Source organism: Ursus americanus, chromosome 6, assembly GCF_024610735.1.
Source record: "Ursus americanus isolate L20-20 chromosome 6, mUrsAme1.1.p, whole genome shotgun sequence".
Taxonomy (NCBI): domain Eukaryota; kingdom Metazoa; phylum Chordata; class Mammalia; order Carnivora; family Ursidae; genus Ursus; species Ursus americanus.
The window spans coordinates 14,336,457-14,362,998 of record NC_142132.1 but is presented as its reverse complement, the minus strand read 5'-3'; the positions used below and the strand labels follow the sequence as shown (position 1 = coordinate 14,362,998).

At 36.4% G+C, this 26,542-nt stretch overlaps 1 protein-coding gene across 1 annotated transcript in view; it reads left to right on the top strand.

Annotated features, from left to right (window-relative positions):
- Nucleotides 1–2,547: 2,547 nt before the first annotated feature.
- Nucleotides 2,548–26,542, top strand: part of CCDC172 (coiled-coil domain containing 172) — a 53,050-nt gene continuing 29,055 nt past the window's right edge. Inside the window, exons 1-3 of the mRNA XM_045802852.2 lie at nt 2,548–2,666; nt 3,057–3,142; nt 25,765–25,881. Of these exons, the coding sequence (XP_045658808.1) occupies nt 2,588–2,666; nt 3,057–3,142; nt 25,765–25,881 (282 nt within the window). The 5' untranslated portion in view covers nt 2,548–2,587. The remainder of the gene's footprint in view (nt 2,667–3,056; nt 3,143–25,764; nt 25,882–26,542) is intronic.

The following is a 26,542-nucleotide window of genomic DNA, read 5'->3' as shown; positions in this document are numbered from 1 at the left end:
AAGCTAGTATAGAATAATAATATTTCAATATCCTAACATGTTACTGTTATTCATTATTATAAAACACTTTAAATTCAGGGCACCTGGGTGGCTCAGTTGATTAAGCATCTGCCTTCAGTTCAGGTCATGATCCTGGGGCCCCGGAATGGAGCCTGCTTCTCCCTCTTCCTCTGCCCCCCCCCCAGCTCCTGCTCTCTCTGAAATAAATAAACAAAATCTAAACCAAAAAAACCCCACAGCACTTAAAATTTGAATTGTGGGCTTGCATAATCATGTTTGTTTCAACAAGTAAAAGAAAAGGAAAAACCCTGCCAATGTCTATAGTGGTGATGCCTCTAAGAAGAATTGAACTTGGGATTTAAAAGCATCAAAATATTCTGTGATATGAAGACTGCAGAAGATGAAGAAGCCATTTCTCCCCATAACCCCATTCGAGAATTTCCAGCAGTTCTCTCTTGCATACGCCTGTGTGAGTGAGGCGACTGGGCTCCCCAGAGGCTGCCCAAATTCCACTCTGCCAAGTTTTCAGTACAGAAAGAACATGTTAAATAATAAATGTGAGTTTGAGTGTAACTAATAAAATTGGAATGTTAAAGAGCAGTATGCTTTTGAAAAGCAGCCTCCTTGTGAGGATGCCCCCTGTGCAAGTCCACGGGAAATAATTCTGAAGGGAGTGATATTAATTAGTAATATAATTTATCTTCTGGAAGCCCTTTCCTTTGATAGTGCCGTGGCACAGTTCATAAGCTTCCAAACGAGTGCTCAAAGAAAATGGTTTAAACCACAATTTCAGTTTTGTTTTCCATCCTTGAACAGATAAAAGAGTCAAATTTATTTCAGTATATCTAAGTTTTACACTTGCATCACATGATGGAGGATTATGAAGATATAAAAGTGTATTTATGAAGAGTTTTCAATGAAATGGTAAAATGCTTATGATGTAATCAAAGGAAAACAGAGCAGTATCCAAAATTGAATTCATGGCCTCTGATCTCAGATTTCTTGGTTTCAGCTCTAGCTCTGACATATACTAGGTAGGCCGCCTTGGCAAGATACTTAACTGTTCTGTTCTCAGTTTTCTCATCTAATACTATGAAGGTAATAGTAAAAATCATTGTATTCAGAATAGTGCCCAGCATATACTCAGTAAGTACTATTAATCGTAATTATTACTACTACTTATTCACCATATTTTCAAGCTTGTAAAAGAAAAATGCAAGGTGAGGAGAGTTAGCTGGAAGACAGTAGCGACAATGTTATTAGTACTTGCTTCTGAGTGGTAGGTTTATGGGTAAATCTTTTCTATGGCATTACACTTTTCTGTATGTATTCTTTTGTAATACTGTTTAAAAATTAAGTTTTATGCATACATGGCTTAATGGGAATTGAGGTGGAAATTTGGAATAGGTTAAAACTTATAGCCCCATATACTACAGCATTAATGAAATATTAATTAAGTCTCTTATACAGATGATGTGACAGAAGTCACATTTACCTTCTTTCAATTCTAATACAATCTAACTAAAAATTATTTTTTAAAGTTTAGCCAATGTCAATTCTACTTTCAGGAAAAAAGTCAAATGTTTATTATAATCTTACAATTTTGGCCTGCTAAAACTAAAAATGCTTTATTTTTTAATTTAAAAACCCCATGCAAAAGTCCCAAAGGTGCCTTTCATGTTTAAGCTTTAATTAGCAACCACTTTGGTCTCTGACACATATTGTGCAGATATTGAAGTGTTAATATTACTGAAGCTTGATTACAAAAGGCAATGATTAATTTTAAAGCAGACTAAAAAGATATGCCCTGATTACAAAGGAATGATTAAGGCGTAATGTCAGATGTTGCACATTTATAGCAGTCTTTGCCACAGTCAAAGGATAAGACGTTGCAGTTTATATTTAGAATCATGAGTACTTAGTTCTTTATAATGTTGGGTGTTTGCGCCTCAGAGAAAGATCACCGAGTAAGTCCAAGTTAGGCCTGAAGACCTTTGGGGCCACATGGCCAAAGCAAAACACCTGACCGCACGCAGACTGGGCCCAACGAGACGCCGTAGTTCAGAGCCCCCCAGGCAAGGCCAACCTCGAGGACGCACCTGCCGCAAGGTCTCCTGCCCACTGTACTGTGAGCAAGTACGCATTGTGGGACACAGATTAGGAGGACCTTCTCCCTAAAAAGAGAGGGGGTGGAGAGGAAAAGGCCAGCCGCACAGAGGGGTGCTGGCAGGGCCGGCTCAGACGCCACGGCCCGGGGCCTCCATTTTTATTAGGCGCCAGGACGAAAAGGAAGCCCGAGAGGGCCCGGGTCCTCGAATGAGGGGAGCTGCCTTCAGCCAGGGAACGAAAGCAGGGTTTCTGTCCCAGGCGGAGCGAGGGTGCCAGGGGGGATAAACGGTTGTCCTTTGTTAGTGAACCGGGAAACAAAGGCCGGGAGCCGGGCTGGCGCCCCGCCTCACGCGTCCTGAGCCGAGGCCGATGGGGGAAGCCCTGAACAGTCCTGCGTCCGCACTGTGCTTTCCAGGCTCCTCGGCCTCGGCTCGCAGGTATTGAAGGGCGTCAACGGATCCGCGGGAGCCCGCCTGAGATGAGTTTAGAATCCTTGTTTCAGCACATCATCTTCTCGGAGCATCAGGCCGAGGAGAGCCGCCGCGTGATCCGAGAAGGTCGGTGCCTCTGTCTCCTCGAGGTGGGAGCTTGGAGCAAAAAGCAGCCCCCCAGGCGTGGTCAGAGCAGGGAGGGGGCTCTGCTGGCCATGTGCACAGACATGGGGACTTTATTTTATTTATTTATTTATTTATTTTTTAAGATTTATTTATTTATTTATTTATTCGACAGAGATAGAGACAGCCAGCGAGAGAGGGAACACAAGCAGGGGGAGTGGGAGAGGAAGAAGCAGGCTCATAGCGGAGGAGCCTGATGTGGGGCTCGATCCCAGAACGCCGGGATCACGCCCTGAGTTGAAGGCAGACACTCAGCCGCTGTGCCACCCAGGCGCCCCAGACATGGGGACTTTAGAAAGACAGAGGTGTTCAAGGATTTCATTTGTATTCCAGTAAGGTCAGAAATAAACAGATGTCGTGAAGAAATGAAGAAAGCGACGGAGGAGCTGAATGAAGAGAAAATCAAGTTGGAATCTAAGGTAGCTTGACATGTAGAGCACGCCTATTCTCACTTGAAAAAAATCTATTCGAAGTTGGCTTTTTGAAGATATTTTACTATTTGACTAGTTGTCTTTCAAGTAGGAAGCACACTACTGGGCTGGTTAGTGCAGTGCCATGTTGCTGGGTAATATTTCAAACTTCAGGTCAGAGACACTCATTCTAATAGGCACTTGTCCTAAAGAAAACAGTTCAAGTAATGAAGAATTGATTGTCCATGTTGTGCGATGGTTAACTTTTTAAAAGAGCCCGATGTCACTGGAAAAAAATAATTGTTCAATAGGTACTTGGTGCAGTGTATACATTTTGAATAGTAAATAATTTAAGAAGTGTACTCTGTTGATGTAACAGTTGGAATGTAACTTTCCAACGAGTGTCTGCCTTTTTTTTTTTTTAATTCTCTACCTCATTTTGGACATTTCTTTCATCCCAAAGTATCATTTTTTCACTAACATTTCTCTTTTCTGCATCATTTGAAAAGTTGTGTTATTTTAAATAGAAGCGAGGAAATCCGATGGCTTCTTGAAGGAGGATTTTGAAGGGTGGGTAGAATTCTGGAAAGGCAGAAATAAGTAATAGGAGAAAAGCATTTGGGGCAGAGAGAGGATATGAACAAAAGGGAAATATGCCCAAGGCATATTGGGAGAGAAATCTAGTCAAAGCAGAGAGCTGATATCTGGGAATAGGAGGAAACCATTCCAGGCTTTTGATCAGGGAGTGTTGTGATCAAAGTGGTTTTAGGAAGATTTCTCTGAGCCCTGGGAGGAAGGGAGCTAAGAACATCATCCACGTATGCCCTAATGAAGGCCTTGCCTATGGGGAAAGGGGGACGACAGTCATTCAAAAATATTTATTCAACACCTAGAGATAAACTAAGCAAGCCATGTGCAATGGGAAATCTGTTTGAGGAAGTCTGGTTGCTTAAAAAATGTCTATTTTAACTTACCGGTGTGAGGAATTTCTAGTTTTCTTTGTGAACAAAGTAATCACAGATCTCTTCTCTACCTGGTGAGCTTCTGCTCTTCCTTCAAGTCTTACTCAAATGTCACCTTTGAAGCCCGCCCTTGGACAGCTTGGAAAATTTTTTTATTATAGTTCAGGGTACCATGTTATAATAAAAGAAGAGTACTTATTTGCATTTATGTTTGTATCCCTCGCTGTTTTGGGAGCAACATATCTGGAATTTTTTTTCTTAAATCTTTTGTTTCCACAGCTTGTATCCAATGCCTAGCACCTAGTTTACTTCGGTGTTTGAATGAATTAATGAGTACTAATAGTAAGATAATAGGGAGAGTGTTTTTATAATAGATTTTTGGACTGTTAACTCAGTGAGACCCTAGGTCCTGTTTTGCTTGTGAGTAGCAGATAAAGTAGCTGCTAACACTATAAGCTGATGGGAAGGGCAGAGCATTAAGAGTGTCATGATGTAGCTTTCTTTTTCTTTAAAAAGAATTAAGATACTTTAAGGGTTGGTAACTGGAAGCTAATAGAAGTAATAGGCAAAACATACAATTAGGTAATGCTTAGCTGACACTTACTGAGCACTTACTGTATGCCGGGCGCTATTCTAAATGCTTCACCCATCTTAACTCCTTTAACCCTGCCAGGAATCCTGTGATAAGGCACCTTTATTAATCTCCCTTTATGGGTGAAGAAACACAGAGGTTAAATGACTTGCCCATGATATATAATTAAAAACAATTAGGCTACCATAATGAAAGTAACAGTTGAGTAATGACAGCATATTTTATTAAAACAGATTTCTTGAGTTCATCTTAGATTTTTTTTCTTCATGCAATCCACATATGATAATGTATCTGAAGCTTTTGCCGTTAGTTTAGGGCAGTTTTTAAAAGGTTACTTATGTAAGTTTTTATACAAAATGTATTTTTCCTGGGTTGGTGAAGATATTGACCTGACAGATAACAAATGTTAAAAAAATTTGTTCTTCATATGTTATCTTTGAAAAAAAATAGGTTTACTCTTTGTACTATTTTCTTTTTAGAAGCTTGTTTTGTTGAAAATGGAAATGTAATTTGTTGCTAAATACATATACATAAAAAATGTTGACTCAAATATTTATACTTGAGAAAAGACAGAGCAAATCCTTAACATTGTTTAGAAACATCTGCTGAAATTACTAATTAATATAGCTCTTAAATGTGCATTGTTTTTTAATTGGCTCATATACATGGGTAATAGTATGATTATATCTTACTAATAAAATTAACATATGAGGTTCACAGTTCGTATAATACTAATTTGTAATTGAAATAATTTGATTTATAATATAGTCAGAATGGTGTGTGTGTGTGTGTGTATGTGTACGAATAAAGATTTTAAAAGTGGAACCACGATTATAATGTAAATGACTAATGAGAAGAACTGAAGAAGTAATCATAAATTGATTTCTTGTATCTTTTATTCTCAGAGTTAATTATATGTCTGCCAATAACAATGAAAATATATTTACTTGAATATTTGACTTGGCATTTATTGACCAATTTATCAAGTGGAAGCAGCATCGGGAGAAACTAGAACATAATTTGAATAGGCCAGTGCTTGAGCTATTTGTACAGTAATACATTCAGACAATATTTGGGGCATTTATTTTGGAAGTTGCTTGTGGTTGAAAAATGTATTTAGGAAGTACAGTACTCATTTTTTTTTTCTGTTCTGTAAAACCCAGGTAGCATGTAATTAGAACTTGAATGATAGCATTTGCCTTTCAGGGCTCGATGAGTCCTTTAAAATATATGGTTGCAAAAGTCTCAGATTATGTAGTACGAGTACTTCGTGAATTGGAGAGCTACAGTATGGCTGGTTAGGTTTGGTAATATGAAAACAGAAAGACAAGAACATGCCCTGGATTTGCATTCATGCTTACCAATATACCTAAAGCTTCTGGTAGTCAAGGAAGGGTTTTATAGTGTTGATGACAGAGCGAATCAAAATTAAGGACTCGTAGAACATTTGTAGTTTCTTCAAAGCATCTAAAAGTTCCCGTTTTTTTCTGTTTTAAAAATAGTATATAGTTAAAATTTGGGCATTTACTCTGTAAAGACATATTATGTAAAACCTAACCTAATGCCATACTGTCTCAAGAAGAAGTAAATGGAGGAAAGCCGTTTTGTTTAATTTTCTTCTCCCAATTTTAACTTACTATATAAACATTATAACAATAATAAAATAATACGGCATGAATTCTTTTAAAAATTCGTTATATTGAAATAAGTAACTTAAGGTGGCTTCTTTTACTTCAAAATGTTCACATTCTTTTTTTTTTTTTTTTTTTTTTAGTTGATAAAGACCCTCCCAGTTAAGGGACCCTCCTAGTTAGGAACCCTCCCAGACCAGCAGGCAAAGTCCTATCTGTTAGTACTCCATTACCTAATTAGGGAAAGAACAAAATCACAAATTGTTATCATGTATAATATTGAAATGGAGTTTTGTTATGGAGGTTTCTCTTTTTGTAAAAGTTGCATCAAGAAAAATTTATATCCTTTTTTAATTTTATTAATTAAAAGGTACTTAAAACATAAATAAAAGAAGGACATTATTTCTTTCCTCTAACATTGTTTAAATAGCAGTAAATGTGAATTATTTAATCTTAATTTTAGAAAATAACATGAAATTCTGTTTATCACAATTTAACACTTTCCTGTATTTAAGTTCATTTACTGTGACCAGGACACTTTTAGGGGTAGTTTCACTTAGTTGCTTGCACTCTCTCTGACTTTTTCACATGAAAGTCTTTTAAGCAAAATCCCTCCTGTCCTAAACACGTACAGCTGATTTTTAAAAAAAAAATTGTAGTATAGAATTTTGGTATATTGCCTCTTTTACATTCGCTTTGGTCGTATGTACAATTCCATAGCCGGTCAATATATTTCTGAGTCTGGAGTCCATTCTACAGAGGACTTTTCTTTTACACTCAAAGTACTTCATAGAGCTTTGGTGGATGTTTTCTTCACTCCCCAGTGCTACTTCCAGAACATTTCTCTACCTGCTTATGGTAGCTCATGCTGTGTACGACCATCTTTTCCCTGCTTCTCTTTTCTGTTTTCCTACTGACTCACTGGGTACTCTCCCTTGCTCTTAGAATTTGGTACCTGGTCTCAGGCCCAAGTGTTCTCTTAATTCATTAGGACCTTGAGTCCACTTCTGTCTTCCTCCATTAGTACTTGCCTGTGTATTCATTTCTCTCTTTATTCTTAGATGTCATGGTTGTTGGTCATTCCATTCTTCCTCCTGACTCCTCTCTCCTTTTTCTCACCCCCCTGGCAAGACTCCAAATCCAAGTGAACCAATTACTTGCTACTGTGTCAGCACTCAGGCAATTCCAGGGGAGGTTGGATCCAGGATTCATGAATGTGAGCCTCGGCTTCAACTGAGGCTTCCACACTGTCTGGAAATACTACTGCATTCCTTTCTCACTCTCTGAAATGACTATTTAAACCTTCACTCTTCTACATTTTATTCTCTCTTCTGAACTACTTAACTCTCAGGCGGTAATTTCGCCTTTTGTTTTAGAGAAAATAGAAACCATCCACCAGGAAATTTATTTTCCCACCTGCCAAACTCCAAACCTGCCATTTTCTCCCCTTTCTTCCTGTTATGAAGGAGATGCCCTTCTTCCTGACAAAGGACAATTCTGTCTATGCTTCAAATCCCGTCATCTCCTGTATCATCATCATCATCATCATCATCATCCTCATCGTCGTCTCATTGTTATTATGCATATTAATGGGAAGGGGCCTATAGAGAGAAGTTGAAGATTTAAAGACTAGATAGAAAAGATTATCGATAGTTAAAAGTCCCTGAGGAGGTAGAAGGAGGTTGGGTGGGATCCAGAGCATAAGGTAAGAATTAGCCTTAGGCAAGAGAGGAGGGCTACCTCTTCTGTTGTAGAGGCTGAGAGTAAGGGGCACCTGGGTGGCTGAGTCAGGTTAAGTGTCTGCCTTTGACTCAGGTGGTGATCCCAAGGTCCTGGGATCCAGCCCAGCATTGGGCTCCCTGCTGAGCAGGGAGTCTGCTTCTCCCTCTCCTCTGCTCTTCCGCCTGCTGGCGCTTTCTCCCTTGCTCTCTCAAATAAATAAATAAATAAAACCTTAAAAAAAACCCTGAAAAGTAATAAGTAATATTGAGCAAACATTACTATATATCAGGCCTTATGCTAAACATTTTACAAACCTTAGCTCAATTAACTCTCAAAAGAACCGTGTGAGATTGGTAGAATTATTCCCCCATTATTGATTTGAGAAAATTAAGACTCAGAGAAATTAAATACCTTGCATGAGGTCACATAAGTGGCAAGTAATAGATCTAAGATTTGAATGTATGTGGGGTTAACTAGAGAGCCCTCACTTTTTTTTTTTTTTAAAGATTTTATTTATTTATTTGAGAGAGACAGAAATAGAACAGGAGCAGGGGGAAGGGCAGAGGGAGAAACAGACACCCTGCTAAGCAGGGAGCCCGATGCCAGGCTCTATCCCAGGACCCTGGGATCATGACCTTAGCTGAAGGTGGGCTCTTAACTGACTGAGCCATCCAGGCGCCCCGAGAGCCCTCACTCTTAACTGCTGTAGTATAGTGTAAAGAACGGAATAAGGAAAGGATGAGGATATAGGAAAGTTTGGAGACAGTGACAGGAAACTAAAGGCATGGTTCACACTAAAAGCCACCTAGCTTTGTTAGTTCAACAATTTTGATGAGTATGTGTCATATGTGTTTAATGAAATTATTAATAAGAATATTTCATGTCTTAGTTCCTCTGCTTTTACAGTTGGGTGGCCTTATGCAAGCAAGGTAACACCATGAGTTTGCATAAGTTTCCCTGTAATGATAGGGGCTACTCATTAGTAAAGATCTATTTTAGTCAAACAGCAGGTTAGCCCCTGAGGGTTAAGAGTCCAGTCGGAAGTACCACTCCTTCCTTAGAGAGAAGGCTCTATCAGTTTAGGGTGCTTTTGTTTGCAAATAATAGAAATTCAGTTCAAAATAGCTTAAATAATATTGAGAAACGATTGACTTAAATATTTGAAAACCTAACCTTTGATTCAGCAGTTATATCAGTTGGAATTGCATCAGATTGCTTATAACAAAAATATAACCATGGTGCCTTTACCAAATAAGGGGTTATTTTTTTTTCTATGTAACAGAAAGTCTGAAGGTAGGAAATCCACAGCCATTTATTAAAATTGCTCAAGGAAATCTTGAAAGACCCCAGCACGTTCTTTCTGTTCCACTATCCTTAGCCATGTGGCTTTCATCCTTACAGTTGCAGTACTGCTCCATCCGCAGGTATCACATCTGAATTCCAGCTGGAAGAGGAGAGCATGAAAATCAAAAGACTTCTCATGTGGCTTTATCATTGTTTTGGTGGAAGGGAAGTCCTCTGTAAGGACTTAGTCCTGCATCTTAAGGATTAGAATTTTGTCACATGGTCAACCCGGGAAAACGGAGCCTGGGAATGTGAATACTTTTAACTGGATGCGTTATTGCTCTGAATAAAATTGGAATTCTGTTAATAAAGAAGAACGTCAGAATGCTGGTTGCCCTTGTGTTCCCCTGAAACTAACTAACAACTCCTAGAGTCACATGTTTTCTCCTTCTAAATCAGGGAGAGAGAGAAGGAAGTTTGTAGAAGCTTTCTCTGAAAAGCAAGGAAATTATCCTCATCGGATACCTTCTTCCATCTCATATCCACAAATTGTAACATGTGACTATCCCTGAACCAATAACTGTGGTCAAAGGTAGTGAATTCTCCCAAATTCAGTGGGCTGTCTAGGAATGGTACAGGTTTCCAAAAACTAATAGTTAACCAAGGAAAGGAGGAATGCATGTTTGGGAGGCAACCACAGTGTCTACAGCAAATATTTTAGTGGTTAAAGCCAGACTGACCATGTAGAGAGTCCTTGTCGTTGGTTGAAACATGTGAGGTTAATTATGTTTATCATTTCATCTTAGTATGATTTATCATATATGAAAGAATATAATGCAAGGTTTTCCCTTGTAAGTTACCCCTCAGTCAAGCAAGAGTTGTTTTATGTTGGAGTCCTTAAAAAGCCTTTATGTTGTTACATGCACTTAAAATTCCTTTATTTTGAACAAGAGCTCAATGATAGTTTGAGATGCTTGAAGGAATCACCTGATTGAACTGATTTTTAAAAAGTAGACAAAGACATTTAAGAGGTTTAGTTATTATTTCTGGGAGTATAACCTCAGAATTCTGAGCGCTATTGTGAAAAAGCCACTTAATAACGACCCCCCCCAAAAATCCACACATCTCTAAAACATAATATTGTGATAAAAAAGCAACCTATAGAAGGTAATACGTATGATACCATTTAAAAACACACAAAACATCTATGAGGGATTATAAATATATAGTGAAATATAATGACATGCATGGAATGATAAGTAGCAACATCAAGTAGTGATTATCTCTGATGGGGGTGGAAGATAAATGTAATCAGGGAAGGGTATACAGGGCACTTTAGCTGTACACGTAATGTTTAATTTCTTAAGCTGGGGGTGGGGACATAAATGTTATGTGACTTTTAAAAATAGAGATACATGTTAAAAGTTACAAAGCAGTGTTTTTTAGTCTATTCAAAAAGTTATGCAACCATCACTAATTACAGAACATTTTCATCACCCCAAAAAGAAACCCTATGCACTTAGCAGTTCCCCTCCATTCCCCTCAAATCCCACCAGCCCTAGGTCACCACTAATCTACTTCTGTCTCCAGACATTGCATATAAGTGGAATCCTATGATAGGTGGCCTTTTCTGACTGGCTTCTTTCACAGAGCATGTTTTAAACAGTCATCCATATTGCAGCATGTATCGCTACTTCATTCCTTCCTATGGCTGAGTGATATTCCATTGTATGGATACCAAATTTGTTTATCCGTTCATCAGTTAATAGACATCAGGTTGTTTCCACTTTTTAGCTATTATGAATAAGGTCACTATGAATATTTGTCTACAGTTTTTGTATGAACATATATTTTCAGTTTTCCTGGGTATTCCATCCAGGAGTGGAATTTCTGGGCTGTATGGTAAGGATAGGTATAACTTTTTGAGGAAATGCAGACTGTTTGCGTAGCAGCGGTGCCGTCTGACTTGCCGCCAGCAGTATCTGAGGGCTCCAATTTCTCTATATCCCCACCAACACTTGTTATTTTCTGGTTTTGTATTTGTCTTGTTTTTGTGTTATAGCCATCTTAGTGGGTGTGGGACAGTATCTGGTTTATACTTTGGTTTTGGCTTATATTTCAAGTTCCTTAATGACATGAATGCTGAACATCTTTTCAGGTGCTTATTGGCCATTTGGCACATCTATTCTCAAGATGAGCTGCTTGATTAATGGTTGTGTGCATGGTTCCAGTTCTTTTATTGGGGGGGGGGCTGGTCTCTGAGAAGTAGTGATCTCTCTTCATGTTGATAGAAATGAAATGATTATATTTCTTAAATGAAGTGAAAAATATTACATATAGCATTTATTGAACTCCTTTTTCTCAACTTCGTTTTCATGATCTTAAGAAAATCCAAAGAATATTCCACGGTAATAGCAGTTTAGAGCAAACTCTATAACAGTATGCCAGATAGCCTTTCTATTTGCAAGTGCTTATAAATCAAAAAAGTTGCATACTTCCTGGCTTGGGTGCACAAAGTGGAAAATCTACTTCACTGTTTCTAATTGTATAAAATCTACCACCAGTGTGCCTATTTCTTTCTTTTCTTCTTTTTTCTTCTCTTCTCTTTTCTTTTCTCTTTCCTTTCTTTTTTCTCTTTAAAGAGCTACTCTAAGTAAATCGTTTAGCCTGAAATGTTAATAATGTTCTCAACAGGATAAAAAACAAAAACAAAAACAAAACTGCTTTTCCAGGAACTGAGAGAAAGGTTCTCTAATTAAAGAATAGTAAGTTTGTGGCTCAGTATGCAGAAAGCATGAGATGACATTTAGTTTGCTAACCTCCTAAGACTATACAGCACGAAAGGTTGCCCTTTCAAAAGTTTGCCTTTTTGCCTTTTGTGATTTCTTAGAAAATCAGTTAACTGTGTTCCTCATTTCTAAATATCTCCAATCGCACCTTGGATAATTATTCATTCAACAAACATTCATTAGGCAACTTCTACATCGCACTGTGAATAATTGGAAATAAATTACGTAACGCCTTTCTACCTTAATTTGAGAGTTGGCATCAAACAGCTTCAAGTGTATACACTTAACTGTAAACTCAAAAGTCTTGATGTTTTCCTTTCTAAAAAATGTTTGTAATAACTTTTGATGTTTTCTGTGCAGTTCTAGAAAGAAAAACTTTTCATCTTTGTCACGAGTATTAGAGCATAAAAATAGATGAGGCCACCAGGTGTCATTAGAGTACAGCACTAGGCACTTTCGTGGGGGTAATCTATTTTTCTAAGGGTGTTTGCCTTTGCAATGGGTTCTTTTGTTCTTGAATATGCCAACCATTCTTTGACATCAGGGCTTTTGCACTTTCTGTCTCCAGTGCCTGAAATGCTCCTTCCTTCAGCTAGGGGTATTTTGTGTACACTCTGTTCTTTTAGGTCTCTTAAAGCAGGGTGTCCAACCCTTCCACTGGAATGCGAGACTTTACATCAAGACAGTCAGTCATATGCAACTCTTGAGGTTGGTTACCTGATGTTGCAGTTGCCACTTCAGAGCTATGGTTGTTAAAGTGTAATCAGCCATAGGTATCCCCAAGACTCTTTCACGACGTCTGTGGGGTCAAACTATTTTCTTAATGATGCACAGCCATAATTTGCCATTTTCGATGTGCTTGCATGCACAGTGATGGTAAGTAAAGGCAATGATGAGTAAAACTGTTAGTGCCTTAGCACAAAGCAAATCAGTAGCCCCCAACTGTACTAGTAGTCATTGTATTCTTCGCTGCCATAAACTCACAGTAAAAAACAAAACCTACCAGTTTCACTACATGCCTTGATTGTTTTCAAGTTGACCATTGTGTATCTGAGTTTTTAATACTGCATGGTGATGAAACGGGAAGTTCACATAAAGTACTTCTGTATTCCAGAGTACAATGATTGTCTTAAGGGAGAGTACTTATGCGATTGAGTTACAAAATGAACTAGCTCTTTTTTTTTTCTGGAACACCATTTTTACTCGAATAACTGATAGGCTGTAGTTATTTAAACTTGAGTACTTGGGAAAATTTTCTCAAAAATGAGGTGACCCTGACATTTCAAGGCAAACACCTGACAGTAGTAATAATATTTTGTGAATGATAATATTCAACCTTTCAAACAAAAGTTAGAATTTTGGAAGACTCCTATCTGTCACTATAAACTTGACAGTATTTTTCCCAATACTTAGGGATTTTTTTGGTGAGTTTATTGATGATATTAATGAATGTTATTTTTAAGTATAATATTATGAAATGTATCAATATTTGGAGGATCAGAATAGCTCAGTGAAGCAATATTTCCCAAATGACCAGCACATAATGTTACAAAACCATGCATGGGTAAAAGATCCTCAGAAAGCACAAGACAGACCAACAGATTTTATTGTAACAGAAGGTGAAAAGCTCACTGAAATGGTTTCAGATTCCACATTGCAACTAACCTTTAAGAACTGCCACTGGTTTAGTTTGGGTGCAGTATCCAGCATACCCACAATCATTTGAAAAGGGTATTAAAAGATATTGTGTGAGGCCAGATTTTCTGCATATACTTCAACCAAAAAATGTATTGCAAAAGATTGAATAAAGAAGCAGATGTGAGAATCCGGTTGTCTATTATTAAGCCAGACATTTAAAAGATTTGCAAAAAAAATGTAAATGCAACTCTTACTATTTTTGGGGGGGATACTATTTTTTCATAAATATATATTTTTAAACATGCAGCAAATTTACTGTTGTTATTCTTAATGAATTAAATGTTTCTTAAAATTTCTGTTTCAATATTTGATGCAGAAAATATTGATAGGTCTAGCTTACAAAAACAATGAAACAAAAATGTCTTCAGTAATTTTTTAAGACTATGAAGTCCTAAAGACAGAAAAGTCATGAGACCAAAAAGTTTGGTAATGGCTACTGGAGAGGATCCTCCCTGACCTCCAGTGTATAAAATGTATCACCCCATCCCATCTCTCTCTATTCATGATCCTTTATTTTGTAACACTTACTGCCTCTTGACATATTTTATATTGATCTGTTTATATTTGTCTCCCCCCAACGGAATGTAAGCTCCACCAGGAATACAAATTTATCTAGTTTGTTCACTACTATTATTCCCAGTATCTAGAACAGTGCTTGAATTGTAGTGGGTGTTAAATGAATATTACTGAGTGAATAAATTAAAACTTTTCTCATGGGATTCTGTTTTCTGTTCTCTTCTGTGAATACTGCTTGTTTCATCTGATGGCTTTCTTATGTAATGGTGTATTTTCTTATGAGCTTTAAATTTTTCTATTGTGAACTTATCTTCAGCAGGGCTTATGTTTCCTAGGGGTACCTCATATTCCCTTGATAAAAAAGACATTCCTACGGAGCAGTTTCACCCCTGCTGCTGGGACCTTACAAATTTTACTTGTTCAGAACCAGTATTTATGTTAATTTCTGAGCTTAGGATTTTTGCAATACATGAGCAGGAGATATGTAATTCTCATATCCATGGACTGTTCAAGCTTGGGGTTGGAGCTTCTTGGGGATGACTCCTTCTGCTCATGGCTTAATGGTGGCAGCTCATTTATATGCTGCTTCTCTAAACCAATGAATAGAGTTTTGTTATTCCACTTGCACAGCTGGCATAGACACTTCTCAATTCCTGATTTTATCCAGTGAGCCCAGTTCCAGCTCCCTCCAATCTTGACTTTTGGTCTTATGTAGGCATTTAAAACCCTAGCCCCTAACACCTGTACCCAATCTCAAGGATATCCCTTGGGCTTAAATTCTAGCACACCATTTTTACCCTGAGTCACCTCTTTGTTTCTGGCATGACAATTTCCCATTCTTGCTTTCAGGCTGGCTATGTAAACGGTGTCTATTTTAAATGTAGTTCTATTTTATATAGCATTTCTCTATATTTGAGTAGAAAGTGGGTCCTTCCCACATTTGCTCAGACTGCCATATTAACCAGAATTCTTAACTTTAAAAATTTTTAATGCTTCAACTTCCTCATTCTTGGGTTCTTATTTCATTTTTATCTTTTGGTCAATCTGTATAATTGTTCAGTAATTTTTCAGGGAAAATATGTGCATGATGGATTTTCTAAGCCATTAAGATCTTAAATTTCTTTCTATTGTTTTCACACTTGAATGAAAATTTGTCTGTAGAGAGAATTCTTGGCTCACACCTGTTCTTAGAGAACTCTGTAGATCTAACACTACTGATTTTTAAAAAGTTTTTATTTAAATTCCAGTTAGCTAACATACAGTGTAATATTTGTTTCAGGTATATGGTTTAGTGATTCAGTACTTACATACAACACCCAATGATGGTCACAATAAGTGACACTACTGATTTTTGAAATTTATTAATGCAGAAGAGAAATATTGAAATCAGCCTGGTTTTTATTTTTTTATTTTTATTTTTAAGGATTTTATTTATTTATTTGAGATAGAGCTCACGTGTGCGTATAAGTGGGGGAGGGGGGATGGGGGAAAGGCAGACGGAGAGGGAGAAGCAGACTCTCCCCAATGAGCGGGGAGTCTCATACGGGGCTCGATCCCAGGACCTGAGCTGAAGGCAGACACTTAACCGACTGAACGAACCAGGCACCCCTCAGCCTGTTTTTTAAAAGTCCTTTTTAGGTAACCTGTTTTCATTTTTCTTCCCTGGTTGGTTGTGCAGATTTTTTTTATTCTTATAATTCCAAATCTGTTCACAGATGTACCTATTAGTTTCATCTAGACCATGGGTAAGCCTCCCATTTTACCCTCAACTATTACTTGTGATTTCTTTTTCAAGTACCCCTAATCCTTATAAGATTAGATTTTTTTTCTCTGTTCTCTGAACCTGTGATCTTCTCAGCAGCCTTGGAGAACTCTTTATACTTTATGTTACTGATTCCATCTTTTGCAGTGTTGGTTCTGTTGTTTAATACTCTGTAAATTTAAAAGCTGTGTTGGGCTCTTACTATTTCTTTCATTTCCTGTCTTCCTTTTTATCTCAAGTTGTTCTGTTTGTTTGTTTGTTTGTTTAATCTTACTGTCTTATGTCCTTACTTGCTCTTGTTTTGGGGGGGACATACCTTTGCGTTCTCTTGAGGACGTCACATAATTGATTAACAAAATTTATGTTTTTACACCCTATAGCAGTAATATATTACAGAGATTTATAGTATTCTTTCTCTGTAAGCTTTTGGGTATTTCTTTTTTTATCTTCCATTATGGTATTTTTTTTTTTTTTGGTGGGGTTTATGCTGTTGCCATGTGAGAACTGTCCAGACTTACAGCTCGCCAGCAGATACAGTATATATGTTGTTCTTTGTCCCATTCCTGTTTGCTCGATTTCTTAAAGAATGAACTGTCTTCTTAAAGCTAAAGCTGCTGGTTGACAAGATGATGTGACTGTCCCCCTCCCGGTTTCTTGTAGTATACTTGACTGAGGTATGATCTTTTCATGCTCATGTGCCAAGTTTTCTTACTCTGAGGAGGAAAATGTATGTTTTAAAGAATCTGTGACATTTTATGGTTCTTCCATTAAATGCAGTACATGAAAAATCACTACCTGCAGCATTCCATTGTTTTATATCCTGACGTTCTGTAGGAATGATGTAGTGATAGCTAAGATAAGGTACTGCCTCCTGAATTGTCAAATAGCATAGAAGTCACCGTATTTCAAAGTCTCTCCCCAGTGAGTCTTTCAGAGTAAGAAGTATCATTACACATGTTCTTGGCCCATCAGTATTTGTGCATTACTGCTCTTTCCCTAATCATATTAGTGTCTAGCTGAATCAGCAGTTCTTTGGAAATGGAAGTTTTATTTGAGGAAAAGGGGAAGAATAATTTTGGAGTATGGGGGTTATTTTGAGAAGTGAGATTTAGGTTGGCTAAGGATTTTGTAACACCAGACGGGTTCAAAAAAGGTGAATGGAAGAGGTCAAAAGCAAACTGGCTACTTGCAGCTGTGCCTGTGATCTTGATGTTGCTCAGAAGAATATCTCATATAGCCTTTGGTACTTATGTGGTCATATGAATTGTTATTGCCTGAATTAATATCTCAAGATAAGTTGAAAGGTTGCCTACGTCAGCTTCTTTGATTCAGTCTAGTTTCATGGCTTTAAATAGAGTTCAGTTTTTCCTGGTTAAAATTCTAATTAATTCCTCCCAAGAGAAGACAGAAAAGAGGAAGGAATGGGACATATGTGACTGCCACTGTAGGAAAATGGATTAGATTGTTCCTCCAAAATGGTCTTTTTCTCTTTATTATAAGCTCCTCTTCCTCTCCATTTTTATTAGGAGCACTTGCTTATGTTGCTACTAGAAGAGTGGGTTATATTATCTGGAAATATGTGGGCCTTCTATCATCATTTTTGATGAACACGCAGCAGACTCTTTTTTTCTGAATTGAACTTGCTTTAATTCTTCATAAAAGTAGTATGTGTTTATTGCAAATTATTCCAAAAATAGAAATAGGCCAAACACAGAGTGAAAACTATCCATAGTTCCACTGTAGAGTTAGTATTTTCATAGGTCTTCTTTCAGAATTATTTAAGTGCATGTATTTTTTCTGAAATGATTTGCTTTTTTTCCAGATATGTATCCCACATATCTCAGCAGTTTTTAATGATTGCATAGTATTCCACTCAATGGCTGTATCCTTTTAGTTAACTACTTTCCCATTGATAAATATTTACTATTACTCTTAATAAATTACTATTATTAATGTCACTGTGATGACAGTCTTGCACATGCATCTTGCTGCACTTAGTTTTTTTAGGATAAAGTCCTAGAAATCAAATTGCTCTATCAATAGTTATATACTGTTAAGGCTTTTGATGATTTCCAAATTGTCCTCCAGAAAAGTTGTTCCAGTTTATTTTCCTGCAATTTCACCACTCATATAATTGAAATTATCAGTTCTTTTGGCAAATATAAGAAAAAGTGGCATCTTTTTATAGTTTTAATTTGAACTTTTTGTTTACTTATATTTTAATTTTTTTCATTGATTGCTAATATTTATTATGTGTTTTACCTATTCATATCCTTTCCTTATCTTTTTCTTATTGACATCTAGCTTTTATATGTTACAGATACTACCCTTTCTTTGTCATTTGTTGCAGATTTTATTATTTGTAGCTTGGTTTTTTATGACATATTTTATCTAGTCAAAGTTTAGAATGTTTGTGTTGCTAGTATTTTTTATCTTTTTCTTAATTTGTTTGTCCCTGAAATCCATCTCAGGCTTGGGAAAGCCTACCCCACTCTAAGATTTTAAACAGTGTGTTTTTCCAGTACTTTTCCAGTGTTTTTTTTTCTTTAATATCTTAAATAAAAATGACTCTTCCTCTGTTTTTGCCTGGGCAAATGTCACATGATCTTCATTGACCAAAAGCACCATCTTTATGATACAGTAATACATCTGTATTTGTTTCTATATAGTCTATACCCTTCTATTAATCTGTCTGTTTTGGCACCAGTATTGTATTTACTTAATTACATTAGCTTCTAAATATCTTTGATTCTCTGGGAGGATAGTTTCTTTTTTAGAATTTTCCTGATTCTTTTCAGGTTTTTTGTTATTCTAGATAAATTTAAAATCATTTTGTCAAATTCTAACAAACAAAACAAAATTATTGGGTTTTAATTCAGACTATACTACATTTATGTGATAATTTGGGAAAAATTGATGTATTTCCATCTCTGAATCTTAGCCTTCAAGGACAAAGCATATCTTTCTATTTATTTGGATCTTTTATGTTCTTCAGTAGAGTTTTTTATTTTTTTCCATATAGGTCTCAGGTATTTTTTAAAGCTTATTTGTGTTTTCTTTATTTGGTTGCTGTTATGAATGAGATCTTTTCCATGCTTTTTTCTATTTATTGTTGGTAACTAGAAAAGATACTTAGTTTTTGATATTTATTTGTTACTAACCTTTTTACTGAATACTTTTTTATTTCTTACAGTTTTTCAGTAGATTTATGTGGATTTACTAGGTATGTAACAATAGCATTTGCCTAAACAAATGAGAGAGAGTTGTGTACTAGTTTTTTTGATAATTGTATCTCTTATTCCTTTTTCTTGCCATATTGCATTAATAAGAACTTTCAGAACAAACTTAAATAGCAGTGGTCTTATCTGGCATCCTAATAACCTTCAATGAAAAGATGAGAGATGAGCAAAGACTTGACTAAGGTAAAGGAATGAACCAGGGGGTATCTGGGAAAAGAGATTTTCAGGCAGAGAGAACAGCCAGTACAAAGGTCATTAAGTAGGGAGTGCACCTGGTATGTCCGAGGAATAAAAAGGAGGCCAATGTGGCTGGAGAAAGTGAGTGAAGAGGAGAGTAGTAGAAGATAAGGTTGGACAGTGAATAAGGGAGTGCAGATCATGAAAAGTCTTATGAGCCATTGTAAGGATTAATATTTCCTGATATTGAAGCTTCTTATATTAGGATTCCTGTGTCATAGTGAGTTCTCCTTTAAGTACTACATCTGGGTGTTACACACAACTGATATATTGTGAATGCTACATCTGAGACTAATGATGTACTGTATGTTGGCTAATTGAATTTGAATTTAAAAAGAAATACATTTATAAAAAATAGATCTTTTTCTTTTACAAAACCTTAATATCTGTTGTTGATACAACATTCATTGATGTCCTCTAGCATTTAAAATGTCTTTTATTATAGTCATAACACATTCTTTCCCCCAATTGCCATGAGCTTACAAATGTGAAATCTACATAACTCTCTTATGTAAAGTTGCCTGTGCTGTGGGGTAGATCATTTAATCAGCAAAATGTCAGTTCCTAAAGTCTGAGAATATTTTAAACAACAGCAACCACAACAAAGAGTAGCTTTGTACTTTGCTTACTTGGACCTAAACATTAATTTAGAATTCTCAGTCATTTTCAATTTTCAAGTTCTTCTGGTAGAAAAATACCTAAAGGCACCAAGGCAGCAAGAGTAGTGAAGAGTCACAAATCATGGCTATGCTGAAAACTGACCTAGTTGACCAGATAAGTCAGCTCACTGGGAAAACTATAAGCTCTGTTGAAAAACCAAATATTCCAAGAGGAATAAAACAGGGAAAGAAAAAAAAATCTTTATTGCTGAGGGAAGCAGAATTAACCAGAGTGTTGGTACTGCTATAAATTAAAATTTTCCAAAACAGCAATATTTTCTGACAAAGTTTGGCTATTTGATTCTAGAATATAACTTTAAGGCTGCATGCAAATATTTCTCTTCGTTTGTAGTCAGAGGAAGAAGAGAGATGAGAAAGAAATTTGTATTACTACTACTAGGAACCTTCTACCCTTTTGGTTGTCGTAGCCCCTTGATGTAGGGTAACTTAGGATATAGAGTTAGTAGTCTCTAAAATGTTGATTTATTGAAAGATGTCCAAGCTACCATGGATGTAAGATTAGTGCCTCAATTCAAACCTGATTGGGAAAGATGTGTTCAAAAATATTTTGGTGGGTGGTTCAAGATGGCAGCATAGGAATATCTGGACTCATCTCCCACGTACACACCAAATCTACAGCTATGTATGGAAAAATTCCCTCTGAAAAAGACCTGAAAACTAGCTGAAAAATTCATCCACAACAAAGGATAACAGACGGGGCTGCACTGAGATGGGTGGGAGAGGCAGAGATGTAGTCTCACCAGAACCCCTTCTTACCTTTGCACAGCAACCCATAATTAAGAGGGAGCTCACAAATATGGAGCTTCTCCCTGAGAAACATACCAACGTCAGGCACACCTACCCTTGAGACTTACATGGAAGAAATGAACCCTCAAAACATCTGGCTTTGAAAATCGGTGGTGCTTGTTACATCCAGGAGATCCAAAGGGCTGTAGGGAACTAAGGTTCTGCTTTTAAAGGGCTCACGTGTAGAATCATTTGCCCCAGAACTAGTGCAAAAACAGCAGTTTGAAAAGCACCTAGACTATATATATGTGAAGGAGAAATGTATTTCCTAATCTTAAAGCATCTGCCCGAGGGACAGGGGTCTGTTGGGACTCTCTCTAGAGAGGGAGGCACAGGTGGGTGCCATTTTTGCGCTCTTCCTCCACCTTGTGCCATTTTGCTGACTTGCTAGAACCGTTTTTGCACTCTCCCTTTGTCTTGCTAGCGCTGGCACATGCACACAGTCAGCACTCTCCAGCTGCCCTGCTGACACCAGTGGATGTGCCCTACCCCTGAACTCTCCCACTGCCTTATTAAAGCTGGCGGGCATGCACCAAAAAACAATCTGATTTAAAAATGGGTAGAAGGGGGCGCCTGGGTGGCACAGCGGTTAAGCGTCTGCCTTCAGTTCAGGGCGTGATCCCGGCGTTATGGGATCGAGCCCCACATCAGGCTCTTCCGCTATGAGCCTGCTTCTTCCTCTCCCACTCCCCCTGCTTGTGTTCCCTCTCTCGCTGGCTGTCTCTATCTCTGTCAAATAAATAAAATCTTTAAAAAAAAATGGGTAGAGGATCTGAATAAATATTTTTCCAAAGAAGACATACCAGATGGTCAACAGGCACATGGAAATATGCTCAACATTACTAATTGTCAGGGAAATGCAAATCAATACCCCAATATGATATCACCTCATATCTGCTAAGATGATTATAATCAAAAAGACAAGAAATAACAAGTGTTGGCAAGAATGTGGTGAAAGGGAACCCTCTTGCACTGTTGGTAGGAATGCAAATGGGGCAACTACTATGGAAAATGGTATGGAGTTTCCTCAAAAAATTAAAAACAGAACTACCATATGATCCAGCAATTCCACTTCTGAGTATTTATCCAAAGAAAATGGGAGCAGTAATTCGAAAAGATATGTGTACCCTATGTTCATTGCAGCACTATTTATGGTAGCCAAGATATGGAAACAACCTGAGTATCCATCAATGGATGAATGGATAAAGAAGAGGTAGGTAAATATATAATGGAATACTACCACTCAGCCATAAAAAATGAAATCTTGCCATTTTCAATAACATGGATGGACTTTGAGGGTATTATGCCAAGTGAAATAAATCAGATAAAGACAAATACCATATAATTTCACTTATATGTGGAATCTAAAAAAACAAAACATACAAACAAAGAAAAACCAAAATAATAGATACAGAGAATAGATTGATGGTTACCAGTGGAGAAGAGTTTGGGGTTGGGCAAAATGGGTGCAGAGGATCAAAGGCTACAAAGTTATAAAATAAATAAGTCCTCAGGTCATAATACATAGCATGGTGACCATAGTCAGTGGTATTGAAAGTTGCTAAGAGAATAAATCTTAAAAAGTTCTCCTTACAAGAAAAAAAAAAAGATTTTATAACTTCGGTGGCAAATGGTAACTAGACTTGCTGTGGTAATCATTTGGCAGTGTATATACATATCAAATCATTTTGTTGTACACTCAAAACTAATATAATGTTATGTGTCAATTATACCTTAGTTAAAATTATTTTTAAGTCTCAGTTTTACATTTCTTCTAATATCTTTTCAATTCTGATCCCCACCCGTCATTTTTACGACAAGAGAGATGTTTCTGATGATAATTTATTCTGTGAAATGACCTTGTCTTGTGATCATAGCAATATGTTTGGGGTTATATCTGGAATTATTTACCTAAATTTTACACATCAGTAGGTCTGGTTTTCAAACACAAGAGTGTGAAAAATAGTTTAAGGAATTGGTTCTGATAAGAGAAAGAACAAAAGGAATAATGAGAAACACATTCTGCAAATAGGTGGCCATGAAAAGCGATTTCACTTTTTAAGAGTAACAACTTACACTTGGCAGAGAGGAGCTGGGAAGATCCAAAAAGTCTTTGTCCTTTCAGTTTCCTTAAAATATGAAAGAACCCTATTAATAATAGACCCATGTAGCTCCTGCAACCCTAACTTACCGCTGTCTTCACCATGCGAATCATCATATTGTGGGCATCTGCTCTTTTTAACCTTACTGACTTGAGATTTCTCAAACTCCTGCCTCTTTTTCTATTCTTTTTCCTTTACTTGCCAAGTCCGGTTTTTATTGTGTCCATCACAGATCCTAAGTGAATTTAAAAATTAGTGTTACTGTAATTTTTCTGTAGTTATTGACCCTGGAACTTTTCTCGTTGATATAAAGAGGAAAATGTGGAAATAAAAGACAAAGACAGAATATAAGACAGAAAGTGGGAATGATGAGGAGATGCAGGCCAATAATAATAAAAACAACAACAACGAAGAAGCAGAAAAGACCTCAAAATGATAATTCCCCATAGAAGATTAGGGGAAGAGGAAAATGATAGATATACCTTTCTTATAAAGCTTTTGAGTAGCTCTCTACTTTTCATTTAGGGTATATAGGTTTTATTTTTCAGATTATGGTAAAATATTCCAGTTAAATGACAACTTGTCTAATAGCTCTCTTTAATAATTATTTTCTTTTTTTAGGAAAGAGGACATGAGTTCAGTGGTAATTTTAGGTCTTAGTTGGTGATAGCTGGAATGGGACATCTTAATTTTTTATTTCTTACCATAAGGCTTTTCTGAACCTGAATAATAAATTTGGTTATGTCTTATTTAAAAATTTCTTAGCCTGATAAGTACTATTTTCTTCATTTTTGGGTTTCGATATAGGTCTTTCACATAGATCAGTGGTGGGAACAATTAGAATTCAGGAATTTTGATTCATACGTGACATACCTTATTGGATTAAACCAAATTTATCCAGCTCAATATTTGGTCTCAAAGCAGTTTGCAAGCATTCATGGTTACTGTCCAGAATAGCAACTCTGAGAGGTATATACTGCAAACAACCTTCTCTCATTGAGTTCTGGTAATTTTTCTCTCAAACTTACATTCTTTCATTTTCTGCCTTAATCAGAGACTAAAGTCCCTTTTAGTTCCAGAATTATCTCTATTACTTTGAAATAGTTCTAGTTCTAATTTAGGAGAAAGGAAGTCAGAAGAGCTGGATTTTAGTCCTGTGTTTGCCCGTAATTAATTATATAATCTTTGTTAAGGAATTTCACTTTTCCAGAACTCATTTTATGCTCATTTATATAATAAATAGCTCTGAAGTATTTTCTTATTCTAAAAAATGTGATAGAATTCATGATCATACTCTTGTTTGCTGTTGTTACCATTTTCTGTATGATTTCATAAATCTGGCCATATGTGTTCTAATTTCTGTCTTCTTAGACAATAAAATAATTAACTGCCCCATTCTTCCTTCCCCCAACTTGAAAAGTATTTTCTGAGTTTCTTTGGTCATGAAAATTGCATCTCTTTCATCATTCTCTGTTGATGTCTTTCTCAAGATAGAGTTGATGAGAACAGCACCAAGTACTGAAGGTGTGAGCAGATGTGCCATGATATTATATATATATATATATATGCAAGACCATATTTTCTGTTTTATTTCCATTACTTTTTTTTCTGTTACTTTTTTAATGCCAACATTTCCAGGACTTTTTAGCCATATCGTTTCAAAATATCTTTCAGGCCAACCCTTTGCCTCTGGACTAGACTATTCTTAAGCTCTTTACTATTCACTATCTTCTGGGACAGAGATTTCACACCCTGTCTCTCACCTTCAGGAAGTTCTTATGGCTAACATAAATCTTGCTTTCTGCAATTTAAATTGAACTTATTTCCTTTTTCTTTTCACTGTGGAGATGGGAACAGCCCCAAACTAAAAGTGATGCTTTCTTATGAGGGCCAGTACTGAATATAGAGGAAAGATTATTCCCAGTCTGGCATCAATTTAAGCTTTTATATATTAAAGCTTCCTGACTTTTCATTTCAATATTCATGGTCTCAGGAGATGTTACTCTTTATGGCCCAAATGAAATAATGGTTACATATCCAATATTAATGTTTATTATGTCTTTTGCTAACTAGAACCAAATGAGGTACTAAAATAAAAAATGAGTTCTCAAAAGCATTTGAGGACTTTAGCAGATCTGTGTTTTTCTTAGTATAACTATAGCCATGGGACTGGGTTTTTGCCTATGGTTTGTAGATTTTATCTCATTTTATTAGTCATACTGTATACATGTTTAATTCATCCATATCTTCCTTATAAGTGATGAGAATAGGAACTTGTTCTTTAACACATGCTGTCTTGAAGCAGAGTTTAATATGTGTAGTCAAAAAGCTTTTGATACCTAGGCTAAGAAATGTGTTAGGTATTGTAAAAAAAAAGGAAAACACATTTTCTGCTAGTGAGGGGCCTATAGTCTTATTGGGGGAAAAACTATAAAACTTGTGATGATAGAACACTTATAAAATAATATATGATAGTGCATATAAAGTAAGATGTTTAATGTGAATTTTATTTAGCATTTAAGGTTAGTACAGAAAATATCTTATACTATGCAGTTATATTCTGTTAGCTAAGGCACCCTAAAATGTTTAACTAATTGTTTCATTCTGATTTCTGTTTTTTTCAATTTAAAGGTTCAGCAGTTTTCTGAAAAAACCTTCCTCTTACAGCTTTGGAAAATTCATGAAAGTGCCTTAGAAAGACAGTGCAGTGAAATTACAAGCCAGAGGAATATGCTTCTCCAAACCTTTGTAAGCCTCCAGCCACTTAGAAATATCTATTTCACTAACTGTATTGAAAAGTATTACATGTACTTTTAGAAAATTATCTGTATGCATATTGGCAGATAGTCCTGTTCAGATATGGAAAAGTATTAAGTGCTATTTAAAACCAGTTGGTAGAGTAATATAGTTTGAAAGAATTCTATTGGCAGGGATGCAATATAGAAATTATTTGCAATTGTAATAAGCATTAAAAAACCCAGTGAAACTGATTTGAATTGCTCAGGCTTTGAGACCTTGGTTTTAATGCTTTTGAAAGGCAGAGAGGTTCACACTTTAGGCATATTCATGGATCTTGGTGAAGCAATAGATTTTGTTTATCTTTTTATCTTAAGTGAGAACCAACAGACTCAGTAGTTTTAAATGACAGGGCCAGTTTAGGAATGTGACTTATACTTAATTGACATTTCAAAGAAAATACATTTTAAAATATTAAAAATATTTATCTGAAGTCAGAACCAACAGACTTTGTGCTTATGCATGACATGGCCAGTTTCTCGTTCACAATTAGTTGACATTTCTTAGAAAAAATAGAAAAATACAGTAATATTTAGGTTCTATCATTGCTCAGAGTTTTGGGAAATTCTTATTTCTTCTTCATATTGATGTTTCATAAAATGTAAACTATCTT